The sequence below is a fragment of the Elephantulus edwardii genome, unplaced genomic scaffold (genome assembly GCF_000299155.1).
Source record: "Elephantulus edwardii isolate Elephantulus edwardi_28Jun2011 unplaced genomic scaffold, EleEdw1.0 scaffold00166, whole genome shotgun sequence".
NCBI lineage: Eukaryota > Metazoa > Chordata > Mammalia > Macroscelidea > Macroscelididae > Elephantulus > Elephantulus edwardii.
Genome location: NW_006399916.1, coordinates 2,747,817 through 2,764,032, shown reverse-complemented (window position 1 = coordinate 2,764,032; position 16,216 = coordinate 2,747,817). Strand labels below are relative to the sequence as shown.

The 16,216-nt window shown below is 39.8% G+C and overlaps 1 protein-coding gene across 1 annotated transcript in view; it reads left to right on the top strand.

Annotated features, from left to right (window-relative positions):
- Positions 1 to 16,216, top strand: part of RYR2 (ryanodine receptor 2 (cardiac)) — an 814,526-nt gene that overhangs the window by 558,977 nt on the left and 239,333 nt on the right. Inside the window, exon 63 of the mRNA XM_006895387.1 lies at positions 5,472 to 5,521. Within this exon, the coding sequence (XP_006895449.1) occupies positions 5,472 to 5,521 (50 nt within the window). The remainder of the gene's footprint in view (positions 1 to 5,471; positions 5,522 to 16,216) is intronic.

The following is a 16,216-nucleotide window of genomic DNA, read 5'->3' as shown; positions in this document are numbered from 1 at the left end:
CTTTTGTGTGCCAGGAAGTGTAAGGATTATACAAGATAGACCAGGGTTCAGATCTTTTGTTCATAAGGTCACTATGAGTTGTACTTGACTCAGTGACACCTAACAACAACAAGAAGAAGATGGATAATTAATCTTTGACAAAGATTTGTAACACTTTAAGTGGAGGAAAGAGAGCCCCTTTAACAAATAGTACATACAAAACATGATACTATTTGCAGGAAACTTAAAAAAAAATTGTAACTCACACCATATATTTTTTTAAAAAACTAATTCAAGATGTATCAATGAACTCAGATTAAAACTCAAAACTATAAATATCATCAAAGAAAAAATAATAAACTCAGGGGTTCTAATCTATAGTGTAAATACCCTATCAAATATAAAAGAAATGTATAGACAACAGAACATAAACTAGAAATATGGAAACTTCTAAAAGTTAAATTCTTATATTCATCAAGAGATTTAACTCAAAAAGTCAAAGGAGAACCTACATATTATAGAAAGGCAGCTATGCTCACCACTATACCACCAACACCCACAGAACATCCATATTGGGGGAAAATACTTGTCAATGACATATTTCACAAAGGATTATTATCCTATCCCAGAAGCAATGATGAAATTTAAGAAGAGAGAACAAGAAATGCCTTTGAAGGTGTAGAGAGATTGGAACGTACACAGAATGGTATATCGATTCTGAAAAGCAGTTATGTGTTTCCTTAGAAAGTTAGGAATAAAAATACCACTTGAACCAGCAATCCCACTAGTAGGCATAGATCCTAAAGACATAAAAAAAAAGTAGTGGCATACAGCTTTATTTATAATAGCAAAGGGATGGAATCAACCCCAGTGCCGATCAACAGATCAATAGTTAAAGAAACGATGGTATATTCATACAATGGAATCTCATAAAAAATAATTAATTGCTATCAAATCTGTTCTGACTCAAAGCTGGACACTTCATTGGACTTCTGAGGCCATAAATCTCATGGGAGGAGACTGCTTCTCTATGTCGAGGAGTATATGGTGAATATGAACCACTAGCAAAGCATAGCCTTTGGGATGATAGCAGTACAGCTCCTTACTCAGTCATAGATTATACCACCAGAGCTCCCTACACAATGGAGTACTATGCAACAGCGAAGAATTGTCAAAACACTGCATAAACTGAATGAAATTAGAAATCTATACCTAGTAGTGGGATTGCTAGTTCAAATGGTATTTTTATTCCTAACTTTCTAATACACAACTGCTTTTCAGTTACAATACTGGTAGCAGTCTATGTATGTTCTTTGTATGTATGAATGGAAGTGGAAAAGGATAAATATTGTCTTAGACCACTCTAATAAAAAGGTAAAAATACCCCACTCAATTTAAACACAGAAACATTCTTGAATGGTTACCAAGGATGGAAAATGAAAACAGGTCATAGAAAATGTTGTGTAACATTGAGTTGAAACTGACCGATAGCTGATGCCTCTAGCAAGATATTAGAGGCAGTTAATTGCATGGGGGGGGGGGGAAGTGGCCCATCCTCTCCTGTGGAGCAGCTGCTGGATTTGAAGCATATGCCTTTGAGATTGCAGTTTCTTATCACTAGGTCACCAGACACAAATTAAGATGGGTGAAAGGGAAGGGAGTTATAATGGCTGGTAGCACAATCTCATTAAAATAACAAATGTATAGAGAGATATACAAGGAATACAGAGAGATAAACAGCATTACAAACATAATAAAAAATAGCAGCAATAAGAAACATTCATCTACAAGCAGGTAGATAGATGGGCCAGATGACTACACATGGACAGCTGAAAAAAGACTACAACCATGTTTTGGAGATGTATCTATATTCATATTAATGTTGTTGTTGTTATGTGCCGTCGAGTCACTTGAGACTCATAGCAACCCTATGTACAACAGCCCTAAACTCTGTTCTATCCTGTGCCAATTGCACTGTCTCTGACACTCCCATCCCGATTATCCTAGTCACTGAATCAATCCACCTCATAGAGGGCCTTCCCCTCCTGTGCCGTCCCTCCACCCTCCCAAGCATGATGTCCTTCTCCAAGGACTGGTCTCTCCTCACAACATTGCCAAAGTATGTTAGACGAAGCCTCAGAATCCTTGCTTCCAAGGAGCCACCCGGTTTAACCCTTTCCAGGACGAACGTGGTAAATATATCCATGTAAGTAGCAGAATCAAAACTCAAAATCTCACTGCTTTCTAGTCAGAATCAACTCATAGCTGTCATTCCTGTAAGTTTTATGGAGGCCTAGAAATCACACAGAGAAGATTCTCATTTTTTTTTCCTGAGGAGCCACTGTGGATTTTAACTACCAAAACTATAATTGCTTCCTCTCTGAAACAAAGGAAATGAAAGAAGAGCAAAGATGCATAGAAATAATAATCCAAGGAACAAACAGACCATGTGGACCTCTCCTACAACCCTGAGACCAGAAGAACTTAGATGATACACACATATCTCAGTTGACAACACTAAAAAGGACTATGGTAGATAGTCCAGAATACAGTCTGGGGAAATATGGGAGGAAACAAACCAAAACCCTAACATGAGAATGACCAGGATTACTATTGTGGCCTAGTAGCAAGAAGCTATACTGCAATCCGAAAGACATGTGGTTCAAATCCGCCAGCTGCTCCATTGGGAAAGGATGAGCAACCTCTGCAGTGCAATTTACTGCCTCTGAAAACCCAGTGGAGGGTCAGTCAGCTATGGGTTGATTCCTACTCCGTGGTACAAAACAACTGGTCTGGTAGAGATTGGTGGAACCCCTAGAACTATGGCCATCTTGAAAATTTGGAACGGAACTCAACTTTTGTGGCCAGACTTAAAAAGTGAGAAGTAGCACCAGGAAGACACTCCCTCCTGAGACTAACCCACCATATATGGTCAAAGAAAGCATTTGCCCAATGATAAAATCCAGAAGATAGGAAGAGGTAGACTAGAAGGATAAAAGGAAATGAGGCTCACAGGGAGGAGGTCAGAAGCATTTACAAACCAAAATGTGTATGAATGGTTAGCTGGATTGTCCATTTGTTTTATAAACCTCAGTCTAATTACAATATAAAATAAAGGTTATTGTTTCTATGACGATAGCGCTGAAAATGAAGGCGGAAGCCCCTAACCCTCCCAAAACTGAAAGCAAAGCAAAGGCGTTAATTTCCAAGAAGGCAGTCCTGAAGGGCATCCACAGCCACAGAAAAAAAGATCCGCATGTCACTCACCTTCTGGCGGCCTTGAATGCTGAGACTCTGAAGGCAGCCCAAATACCCCCGGAAGAGAAACAAGCTTGACCACTATGTCATCATCAAGTTTCCCCTGACCACTGACTCAGCTATGAAGAAGACAAGATAACAACATGCTTGTATTTATTGTGGATGTCAAGGCCAATGAGCACCAAATCAAACTAGCTGTAAAGAAACTCTATGACATTGACGTGGCCAAGGTCAACACTTTGATTAGGCCTGATGGAGAGAAGAAGGCCTATGTTCAACTTGTTCCTGAAAATAATGCTTTGGATGTTGCCAACAGAATTGGGATCATCTAAACTGAGTCCAGCTGGCTAATTCTAAAGACAAATTTTTCTCACCAAAAAAGAAGATAAAGGGTATTATAAAATGCATTGAGAGTAGGAATGAGGATATGACGATTCTGAGATGTACTCAGTTTAGTAGACAAGAGAGACCTCAGAGGATAGCAGCTGTGAATTCCAGTTGGTAAGGTCACAACAGCATAGTTGTTTTTGAGTATTTATTTTGTTTTATATTCTTTCTTTCTAATTAGAAAGCAAGGTCAAATCATCTAATTTCTAATTTCATGTTCAGTAGCAACTTGAATAGATCGCCTTAAAAAAATAGGGGGGAAAAGGTGTTTGTTTTTACAGTTGCTCTTAGCCAAGAAGCAATAAAAAAATAACTTTTTTATAGGAGATATTCCAATTCCTCATATTCGTTTGGACATGGGGGCGGGGGGGGGAGGGTAAGAATTCCTGGAAAAGCTACAGATGGCTCTATGTTGTTAGTTTGCAGTGACAAATTATTCCACATTGTCACTGAAGTGGGATGGGTTGGTTAAAATTTGCTACAGAATAAGGAAATAGCACAGGTTCTAACCTGTATATCCTCCCCCATGGGTCCCTTGTCCTCACAGAACCTCTGTCCCTAACCCTGATGAGCTGTGTGTCTGTGCGCTACTGGGCCCAAATGAGTTTAGAGAATGCAGGGCAGTGCAGATGCAACAGTTATCACTGGGAAAATCAAACTGAGTGTGTCTTGTGCTCTCTGTAAATGGATAGTCAGTGCAGGCTTTGGGGGTGGTGGTGGGGGGAAGAGTCCTCAATGTATAGACAGCACAGGGAGGACAGGGTTCCAATCTGTGGTTCACAGAGCAGCTCTGAGTCCTAGTCGACTGCCTATAAAAACTATGTACAGCCTGTGCCCCTACATGCTCTTTCTGGTGTGGCTAGATGTCAGTCGGGTGTCACTAGTTGCATAGGAGACAGCTGTAAAGCACCATTTCAAACTGAGATGGATAATGAAGTGATTCTGGGTGTTAGGTGAGACTTCTTGGAGTAAACTCCTAGGCAGAGTCCTGAAATGGGTAGAAGGCAGTGTGAAGTGTAGACAAGTCCAGGGAATTCCCAACAAGGGACTTCCAGGGACAAGTGGCACAGAGGCTTGGTAAGAAGAAAAGTACCCCATACTTCCTGGGCACTATCAGTGTGGTTGTTCTGGATGTTGGGTAAAGGCAGCTGTATTCAGTACCAGCCACCTTGGGTTGCCATAAAGGGTGCCAGGCTCCGAAGTTCATTCCCTTATCGGTATGGAGAGCACTTTACATGACCACATTTGCAGTGTTTTCCTTTGAGTGGTTATCCATTCAAAGTCTGTTTCTACATCACAGCTTTCAAGTCTGTTTCCTTGGTATTTTGGGATGTGTGTGAGGAGTCCAGTCAAGGTTGGAAGGGAAATTTCATACAATACAGTGTATGAAAACATTAAGACTAAAGCCCCATTTGTCTGTTGTCCATAATAATAAATTCTGTATTTCAGTAGCACATCTGGGTAGATAAAATCAACTTCTTCCCTGGGTGTATTCTCAGTAGTTGTAATCTGGTGGAATTCCTGTAGATTGCTTATATATTAATTAGCTTTGCTTTCAAATTTATTTTGGTTTCTTTACTTATAATATGTGCTTTTTTAACCATGTTTGTTAAAGATATGCACTCAAAGATTCTTTCTTTAATATCTTTTACTCCACATTCTGCTCAGAGAATTGATTCTTTGTGCATTGACATCATGTTGCTTCCCCCCCCCCCCCCGGCTCATATATCAGCTGTTTATTTTTCTTTTTTTGTTTCTTCTTTTTTTCTTTTGTTTTAATTTCTCCCTGTCTTTTTCTACCTTCCCTGCCCCTTCCCTTTTCTCTTTTGGTTTTCTTTTGTCTTCAGCCTGTTCTGCAAACTCGGAGTTCTTGTCAGGCATAGGATTTCACTGTTTGGTAAGGAGACCCTGGAACGAACCCTGGCATGGCCCCCCTGGTTTTCTTTGCCATCTCTGCACCGTGTTGTGGGCAACAATGTTGCATGAGTGCATGGTTGCATGGCTGCATGCATGGTTGTCATAGGCCAAGGTAAGGTCCTCTGGGTTGCTGATTAGTAGCATTACTGTGGTTGCCATTGAGGATTGTAACCATTCTACACTAGTTCAAAGCACAATTGAAAACCAAAACGTTATGTCACTCAACAGCAAATGAATGGCAATGGCAGTCTATCATTTTATTTTAGAGGGCAAAAGCAAAAATGGGTCCTGGTGTTGGGTTGTCTCTGCTAAATTAAGTGGTGAACTGCTGTACATTCAAACTGTTGAACATGTCTTCTGTTTTTAATGATGTGCATGTCAACTCTATCTGGGGCATTTGAGCTGCATAGCAGGCACACTCACTCCATAGGCAGTTCCATTCCTGACAAATGGTGTAGCCAGAGCCTGAGTTTCTGAGCACCTAAAGGGCAGGCACCCCCTTCCACACACATTTCCCTGTGTGGTGGCTTTTGCAGTCAGTGAGGCAACTAGCAGAGTCTGTTCTGCATTTCCCTGCATCTGCTTCTCTCAAGCACCAGTGCAAATTTCAGCCTTATTTCCTTTGAGTTGTCAAATGGCGTTGGAACATTTCAATTGCAAAACATTTAGTGTAACAAGAGACCAAGTATCAATTCCATTTCCTTGACAGGAAAAGCTAAGTTTTAAGAATAGGAGGGAATAGTAATTTCTACAAAAGCCACAGTGAATGAAATGAGTAACTGACCCATATGCAAATAACTTTATAAAGTTTTTCATATATAATTAGTGAGTCAAGTATTTTATTCCTGGTGTTAATACACCTAGTAGGGGGACTCTGAAATTTAATAGTTAGAAATTTGGTGGCCTAGTGATGAGAAGCTGTGTTGCAGTCCTACAGGTGCATGATTCAAATCCACCAACTGCTCTGAGGAAGAAGGATGAGCAGTCTTCTCCCATGTAATTTACAGTCTATAAAAACCCCCTGGAAGTTCAACTATGAGTCGGTTCTGATTTGACATTACACAACAGTAAGAAGGAAGGTCTGGTAGTATAACCCACATGGAGTTGTGCTGGTAACCAAAGGTAGGGCCTCACTGGTGGTTCAAATCTACCAGCCACTCCTAGGAGAAAGATGGACAGTGTCTTCCCATAGAATTTATAGCCTTCAAAAATCCAGTAGAGAAGTAGCCATGAGTCAGATCTGGCTTGCTAACAATGTGCTAAACTTTTCACATTGATGTTTCAATCATTCAAAAATAAACAGTAAAAATACCAGTAGAATAATTTACCCTTGATGGACCTTTGTTTGACTTCTCCTCAGCAAGTACACATCTTTATGATTGTTCAGATAGGATTTTCATGGATTTCGTGTTCCTTACATTAACAATGAATCACATACTCAAAATTTGTCAGCAGAGAAAATTCCAATTACAGAGAACTCCTTGTGGGAACCTATTTCTCAGCTGCAGTTTTACTATTTTATTAAAGAAGATGATATTGTCTAGTCTGCTTTCCATTAGATTCTTAAGTTCCTACATTATATTAAACTATAATGAAAACCATGTTATATGTTAAAAACCATTATATTTAATGATAATTAAGTCCATTCTGCTCTGTCACATGACAGTTTCTATGAGTTGGCATCAATTTAAGAGCAGTTACTGATAACAGCCTAAGAATAAAATAATCAGAATTCAAAGTTGAGACAAGAAGCAAATATTCAGTTTTGTGAATAAGAGCAGAAATAAAGGTATGAAAAAAATGTGTATTAAATTCAAAGTTGTCAGGAAGGAAGGCTAGGTGGGACAAGAGGGAAGGATTAAAATGAAGAAGGAAAACAGACTGGTCCCTGTAGTGGTAATTGTGTGGGCTGGGTTCAATATTCTTTTTGTAGAATAAGTATATTTTCTGATCAGCTGCCTCCTTGGAGCTGTCTCCCTCAGCCTGTCTATAACTGAGAGAGATTCCTGATATACGAAGTCAATATCCCCAGAACTTAGACTTCTGTATTTGCATAGAGCTCTGTTGGCCTACCAGTAAGGAATCAACCTGCCAATCCAAACAAAGGCTGACAGCTCGAGCCCACCAAACTGCTACACTGGATAAAGATGGGTAGTCTCCTCCTGTGTGTTTTATAGCCTCTGAAAACCCACTACAGGTCATTTCCAACTCAACAGCTATGAGTTACTGTTTTGTTGTTGTGGATTAAAGAAAGGACATGCTTAATCTCCTCTTTTTTTAACCACTCTTGCTAACTTGAAATTCTCCTAGTTTCAAGGAAGCTGAAGAAAGCTTGCAAAGCTCTTCTCTTACATCCTATTTAAGCTTACTTCTCATTAGGAGCAAGATTTGGTAACTAAGACTCAGACTTTTAAAAGGACAGAGATGATGATTGCGCAGGTATGTGTGCACCATTAGGCAATGTTAGGACTTTATTATTATTATTGTTTTACATTTGAAAAGAAAACTAATGCCTTAACGTCATCCCTTTTTGTGTGTTTATCCAATTTTATGTGTGTGCCAGGCAGCCTATCAAGATGTGATGGTAGAAGGAGGGTGGGCTTTATTACGTCTCCATCACTACCACATGAGGCCAATGACAAGCATCGTTCACCTGTGCCACTCCAATAGCACCTGGCCCTTCTCTCTAAGCCCCTCTGGATTTTCTAATCTGTGCTCCACAACAATTCTCTCTTCCAACATGTGCATCTGTCACACCTGCAAATCCAAGGACTTCCCACTTGTTTAAAATGGTGACGTACTGTTTCACAATCTGTCCTCTAGACAGCCCTTCATTACCATTTCCAGCATGTTCTCTGCTCTCCTCTAGACTTCAGCTCAGCTGGTCTTTCAGCCTCTGGAATGTTTCCATCCCAGGATCTATTACATGCCTGGATGAGAACTCCACACTTCCTCACACTATTAATGGAATAAACTCAGACTCATATCACAATCCAAATAATAATTTTCAAGAGAGCCTTCCCTGATATACCTGATTAGTTCTATTATGTAACATTAGCATTGTTCCACATATCTTGCTTCATATTACTGATACAGTGTTGGTTCCACTCATGTGTCTCTCACATAGAACTCTCAGCTTTTAAGGACAGGAATCTTGTTTGGTTTTGCTTTTTCCTGCGTTTCCCAGTACCTAGGGATGTGTCACAAATATATAATGAGAAAATGAACCAGCTAAGTCCTATTGGCATGGAGCTTATGGTCCAATAGAGAAGTTGGTTGAGTTAGCAGAGAACATGTATAACATGCATACTTTACATTTGCAGGCTGTTTTACATTGATGAATAACTGAAGCTTAACTCTTTTTTATTGTTTAAAAGAATATTAAGAAAAATTTAGAAGTGTTCTATTACCATACAATTTATGAGAAAATATACGTGTATATATGTATGCACAGAAGCATGATTTTCAACCATAAGATATTTAAATTCAAGCAACAGTGTTCTTTTCATTCCCAAGAATCATGCCCTGTTTGAAAAGACTGGCCCAAAATATTTGTCTTTGTAGTTCTTTACAACTTCCTTACCTTTTGGTAGATTTTTAACAACCTAATGGGATTAATATAACATGCAAGCAAGATTCTGCTGAAAATTATCCTAAACCAGCTGAAACAGCACATCAACAGAGAACTACCAGAAATGCAGATTGGGTTTAGAAGGGGTCGTGGTACTAGGGGTATTGTAGCAGGGAGTACCAGAGGAATGTCTATCTGTGTTTCATTGATTATGCAGAGGCGTTTGACTGTGTGGAAGACAACAAACTGTGGCTAACTCAGAAGAATGGGAATTCCAGAACACTTGATCATGCTAATACGAAACCTAAACTTGAATCAGGAGGCAGTCATCAGAACAGGGCAAAAAAAAAAAACAAACCACTGCATGGTTCAAAATTGGGAAGGGTGTATAACAGGGATGTGTCCTATCTCCATACCGTTTCCAACTATATGCAGAACAGATTATCTGGGAGGCTGGCCTCTTTTAGGAGAAATGTGGCATCAGGATTGGAGGAAGACTCATCAACAGTCTGTGTTATGCAGCTGATACAACCTTGCTTGCTGAAACTGAGGAGGACTTGAAGCACTTGCTGCAGAAAGTCAGAGACTGCAGCCTTCAGTATGGATTGAGGCTCAATATCAAGAAAACAAAAATTCTTACCACTGGGCTAATTAGCAGAATCATAATGGATAGTTAAAGATATTGAGATTGTTCAGTTTTGGTTTGCTTGGCTCGACAATCAACACTCTTGACACCAGCAGCCAGGAAATTAGAAGACATATTGTGATGGGAAAGTCTGCAGTTAGATACCTCTCTAAAGTACTGAAAAGCAACGATGTCAGTCTGGAGACTAAGGTGTACCTGATACAGGCCATGGTCTTTGCGATCACTTGCTAGCATCACAGAGGTGGACAATGACTAGGAAGAATAGATGAAGAGTTGATGTTTTGAGCTGTGGTGCTGGACAAGAATATTTTTAATATACCATGGACTGCTAAGAGAATAAACAGGTTTATCCTTCAGAGGGTGAAGCCAGGCTGCTCCTTGGAGGCAAGGATTCTGAAGCTTCATCTGACATACTTTGGACATGTTACAAGGAGGGACCAGTCCTTGGAGAGGGACATCATGCTTGGGAGGTTGGAGGGACAACGCAAGAGAGGAAGACCCTTGATGAGATGGATTGATTCAGTGACTGGGGTAATGGGGGTAGGTGTGTCAGAGACAATAAGATTGGCACAGAATAGAGCAGGGTATTGGGCTGTTGTGTATAGGGTCACTATGAGTTACAAGTGATTTGATAGCACATAACAACAGTGGGATAATTGATACAGTGACATAACAATGGTCTTCAGCACATCAGAGGGCTGAAGATGGTGCAGGACAGGGCAGGGTTCAGTTCTGTTGTTCTTGGGGTTCCTGTGAGTTGAAGTCAACTACATGGCACCTACTAACGGCAAGAACAATGAGCTAGAAATTCCTGAAGACTCCTTAGAGATCCTGAAGAATTTCCTAAATCCACAATGAAAGATTTTTAGGAATGCCAACAACAAACCTGTATTGTGTCCTGTAACTAAAGTCTTCTTAGTAACACTCTGAGTGGTTTCCACCCTCGTCTTTCCACAATATCTTGAACAACATGATGACATTATTAAGTGAATTTTCAGAAGACCGTTATTTCAGAAGTGGATGGTCAGTTCTGCTTTTTAGTCTGAGACCTGTCAGCCATGGGTGACCCCACTGGTATTTGAAACACCAATGGCATAGCTTCCAGCAGTGACACGAGCCATCATAGTTGGCAGAGTGACAGATGAGTGGTGATTTGTTTCATGATTTTGAGCCATATCCCTGGGAAAATGATGGCCTTTTGATATTTATTGTAAGTTTCAGTATTCTGAGAAGTGAGCTTTCCTGATGGTAGTGTTCATCTTAATAGACCTTTTTATCTCCCCTGCAAATTGTGCCACTGGAGCTTCATTCCAGCTTGAGGAGTGATTAAGGACCATAGTCCAAATGAGACCAGCAAGCCTGGCTATTTTGAGGAGTTTGAGACTTGTTCCACATTTTCTCACTCTCTGGCTAGGACCTCCTACTGCCATCGTATGTGGAGGGATCAGCAATGGTAGCTGATTCCCATCTAGTTCTTCTGTTTCTAGGGACATGGTGCATGCTTAACTTAACCAGAGCCTAAATAATTTTTTTAAAAATTTTATTTAAGTGCCTAAATCTTAAAGTTATGTGTGGAAGAGATTTTTAAAGCAAATAATCAAGTAATACAGCTGATTCTGTCAACAGAGAAATCTTACTGCTGACCCCCATCAGTAACTTTTAAGTTCGTGATGCTATTTTTTGGTATCCAACAACGTAGAGAGAGCTCTATTGGCCTAGTGGATATAAAGTTTTACAGGTGTTCAGGTCTTTCATTCATAGGGTCGCTATGAGTCATTATTGACAGCATCTAACAACAACAACCTCAGAAATTATTTAAGCATCGTCTACTGTTTTGTTTAACTCAAAAGCTCGAACTCTTTGCCACCAAGTCAGAACTGACTCAAAGCTGAGCCTCCAGTTTTTAGAGGCTGTAAATTGCATGAGAGGAGGTTGTTCATCTTTCTCCATTGGAGCTGCTGGAGGATTTGAACCTTCAGAGAGGCACATGGCCTTTTCATTAGCAGTGGATCTCCCTGTGAACAACAGTGTGCAAGACCTTGGAGATCCTATAACTTAAAGATTCTGTAGTTTGTGATAATAGCCTTGGTAAATTAATTTAATGTATGTTTCTGTAATATATTAAAATGTAGACTATTTCGTATCACCTGACATGTTCAGAAATTTTAAAATAAGACACTTAAAATGAAATATCTGACATAGTGTCAAAAGACAATATAAGATACAGTGATCTCTTTCATTTCATGATATCTTTAAAAGATCTGGCCTTTCATTTAAATATAGCAAAGCTGCTGTACATAGAGTTGCTATTCATTGCAGGCCACTCAATGGCATGTAACAACAATAATATAGCAGGAGTGGCATACACTTCCTAAACAGCATGCCTCCAGAAACTTTATGAACTTTGATAAATGTCAATAGTTGTAGAGGGTCTTCAGGCCTTTTGTTCATAGGTTTGCTTTTAGTCATGTTCAACTTAAAAGCAATCAACAACAACAGTTATAGGAGGATTTTTTTTACTTTGGGACAAAGAAATAAAGTGAGTAATCTTAAACTGGGTAAGCATTTGACTCGAAAATTCTTAACAAATTATAGTTGTTGTGTGTATACCACTGAATCGGAACTAACCCATAGTTGACCCTCTGGTGGATTTTCTGTGAAGCAGCTGGTGGATTCAAACTGCATGACTTTGAGATTGCAGGACAGCTTCTTACCACTAAGACACCATAGTGCCCTACCAAATTAGGAAAACAATTTTATGTTTTTTAAGATGACATTCTTCAAGAGTAATAAAGTCATTTTAATTCTTCCATTTCTTTCTATCCTCTTATAATTTTAAGACAAAATTGTGGCTTTCAGCATAATTTTGTTTCACTTTACTAATGATTTTTCTAAAATTTAGTCATGTATTCAAGCAACTCGATGGCATATAACAACAAACAATATTCAAAAAAATACTGTAATAAGATGTTGCTTTAAGAGCCATGCTAAAAACAGTAATGAAGATTTGAATGATCATTACTGCTGTATCCAGAAGCATTCTGGGAACCTAGATGTAACAGATTTCAAGACAGAGGCAATATATCCCAAAACTCAAAATTACATATTGCTGTTGTTGTCGTGTGCCATTGAGTTGGTACTTACTCTTAGCAGACCCTTCAGCAGGTTTTCAAAGGCTGTAAATTATACAAGAGCCCATTTTTCTCTCTGAATGTGGCTAGTGGATTTGAACCGTGTGTCTCTGGATTGGGAGCACAATTTGTTAGAACTAAGCCACCAGAACTCCTCTCAAAAATGTTAAATTTAGGTTACTTTGAAAATACTAAAATTATGGAAACTTAATAAACAAAAGCAGCAGATAAGAAATAGTTTTCACTCTGTTTTCCCTTAACTCTGTTATTTTATCATTTAGATTTTCATGAGTGTTTAGTTGTTTGCTCCCCCCCCCCCATTGTGTTTTCTTTTAGAATCACCTCTGAGCAATGAGTTAAATGGAATACCATCTGTGCAAGCACATAAACCCATTACTAACCTTGGAGGCAAATTGGCCTTTCTTAAACATTTGCCTAAGTATGTAAGGTGTAAAAAAAAGATGTAGCATGTACCTTGAAATGGAGTGAAGGTGAGGTGATGTAGCAAATTTTTGGCTTTTATTCTGTTCTGAGAAATTGAGCAATTAAATAGAGAATACTTAAAAAGATCTAATCACTGCCTGAAGCCTATTCTTAATAGCAAGACTGACCTTTCTGATTATGGTGACCTCATGTAGCTCTGGTGGCCTAGTAGGGAGGGGTTTGCGCTGCCAATCCAAAAGTGGGTGGCTCGAACCCACCAGCTGCTCTGTGGGAGAAGGATGGATAATCTTTCTAATCCACCAACTGCTTTATGGGAGAAGGGTGGATTTATAGCCTTTGAAAACTCACCAGAAGATCAGCTATGAGCCTGTTCTAGCTTGATAGCAATTACATTTTAGTTTATGCTTGTTTTGTTTCCCACATAGCCCTAAGAACAACAATATTCACGTGTTTGTTTGCTTCTTTTTAAAGCCCTACTCCAGGCTTTATTTCTTTAAGACTAGCCATTATTTCAAGCTTCTTAAATATACTAATGGTATTCATAAAATCCTTAAAAGACAAGCCTAAATGGTCCCACCCTGTTTCCAAGGCTGTAAATATTAGGAAGCCCAGCGATCAGAGACCACCACATTGTTCTTGCACAGAGCGGCTGTTGGGTTTGAACTGCAAACAATTCAGTTAGTAGTCCTGAGCACTTAGCCACTGTGCCACCAGTGTTCCTTAATTGAGCCCTGTGCTCCTACGCATCTTCTGTTTGACATAACAATGACCCCAACACTCAGTATGTAACGCAGTTAATACAACAGCAGTATCAGCTACAGGAGTACTGAACACACTAAATGTGTGTGTTTAAATGAAGGAGATATGGTCATATGCCGTTGAGTTGGAACTGCCAAACAGCTGACCCTCCAGTGGGTTTTCAGAGGCTGTACATAGCAGTGAGGGAGATAGCCCAGGTTTCTTCTTCAGAGCAGCTGGTGGTATTGAATCATGTGCCTTTGGTTGGCAGCATATCTGTTTATCATGAGGCCACTGTTGTTGTTTTTATGTGCTCTGGACCCTGGACGTCACTCATAACTGACCACCCCAGTGAGTTTTAAGAGGCAGTAATTGACAGAGGAGGAGATTGCTCATCTTTCTCCCATGTAGCAGCTGGTGGATTTGAACTGTGTGTCTGGGTTTACAGCACACCTTCACCACTAGGCTACCAGACCTCCCTTTTAAAGCCACTAGAGTTCCCTAATGAAGGAATTGTTGTTGTTGTGTACCATCAAGTTAGAACTAATCCATTGCTGCCCCTTTGGCACTTTTTCAAAGGCAGTTAGTTGCATAGCATGAGATTGTTCAGCCTTGGAGCAGCTGGTGGATTCAAACCACATGCCTTCAGAATTGCAGTGCGACGCCCTTCCCTCTCTGTGCCTCCTTTGTAGTTCATTCACATCTTAAATTGCTTCACCATTTAGTCAACTCCTAACAAAACCTTAAAAAAAACAACAAAAAAACCCCACCACCAACAAACCAACAACACAAAACCTTCAGAATTATCCATGACTTCTTTCTTTTCCTATCACCTTACTTTTAAACCATAAACAAATCTTTTTGGCTCAACCTTTAAAATACTTGTTTAAATTATTCACTGCCAATGTCCTAAGCTGAATTCATCATCATCAAACAGCTGAGTGTAGACCATTGATTAGTTGACTAATCCACCTTCTCCTCCCCTTACCGCAAACATGATCTGGAGTGATCATTTTTGAAGTAGAAATCCAGTCATATCGCCAAGCTGCCCTAAGCCTGCTCATCTTTCACTACTGAACAAGCATATGAACAGAGTGCCAAAGTGCTTATCCCGGTGGCTTCTTCCTGTCTCCACCTTAAGTGCTACTTCTTTCCCCCTAACCTGGCCTGATCGATAACTTTGCCTACTTCACTTTTCCCATGAGCACTGGCACTTCCTGCTCCCTCTTCCTGGATTCTTCTCCTATATGTTTGCCTCATTGCTCCTTCTTTCAAATTTCTGTTCAGATTCTATCTCCTTGGAGCCTCACTACCCTGTCTACTTGTGTTCAAATTTATTCTCTGCTACTGTTTATCATGACCTGACACCATACTGTTGTTGTGTGCCATTGAGTCAATTTTGACACTGACAGGGACCCTGGAGGACAGAGTAGAACCCCCCCCCATTCCAGAGCATGTCCTGGGCTATATCTTTACAGAAGTAGAATTACCAGGTCTTTTTACCCTCAAATGTCTGGAGGGTTTGAACTGCTAACATTTGTTAGATCCAAGGGTTTGAATACTGTGCTCCAAAGGCTTCCTTATATAACGTTGTTGTATACGGTCAAGTCGGAACTGACCCATAGCTGTCCCTCTAGTGTGTTTTCAGAGGGAGTTACTTGCATGGGAAAAGATTGTGCATACTTCTGCTCTTGATAGAATGCTGTGCTGTTGGTAAGTGCTGTTGAGTTGACTCTGACTCTCAGCAACCCTGTGTGCACAACAGCTCTGAACCCTGCTCTACCTTAAGCCAATTTCATTGTGTCTCTCTGACACACCTACCCACAGTACCCCAGTCACTGAGTCAATCTATATTATTCAGGGTTTTTCTCTCTTGCTCTGTCCCTCTACCCTTCCAAACATGATGTCCCTCTCCAAGAACTGATCCCTCCTTGCAATGTGCCCAATGTGTATAATAGCACCTATTTATTTTATTTGGTTTACTACTTTATTGTTAGGTGTTATTTTTATTTTGTCTGTAGCTGTCATTAGAATGCAAGTACCACACAGACTTTATTACTGAATTTTTCAGAGTGCTTGTTAATATAATGTCTGTTTGTTGAATGAGTAATTAATTAATGGAATAATACTCCTAAGGGCTACAAT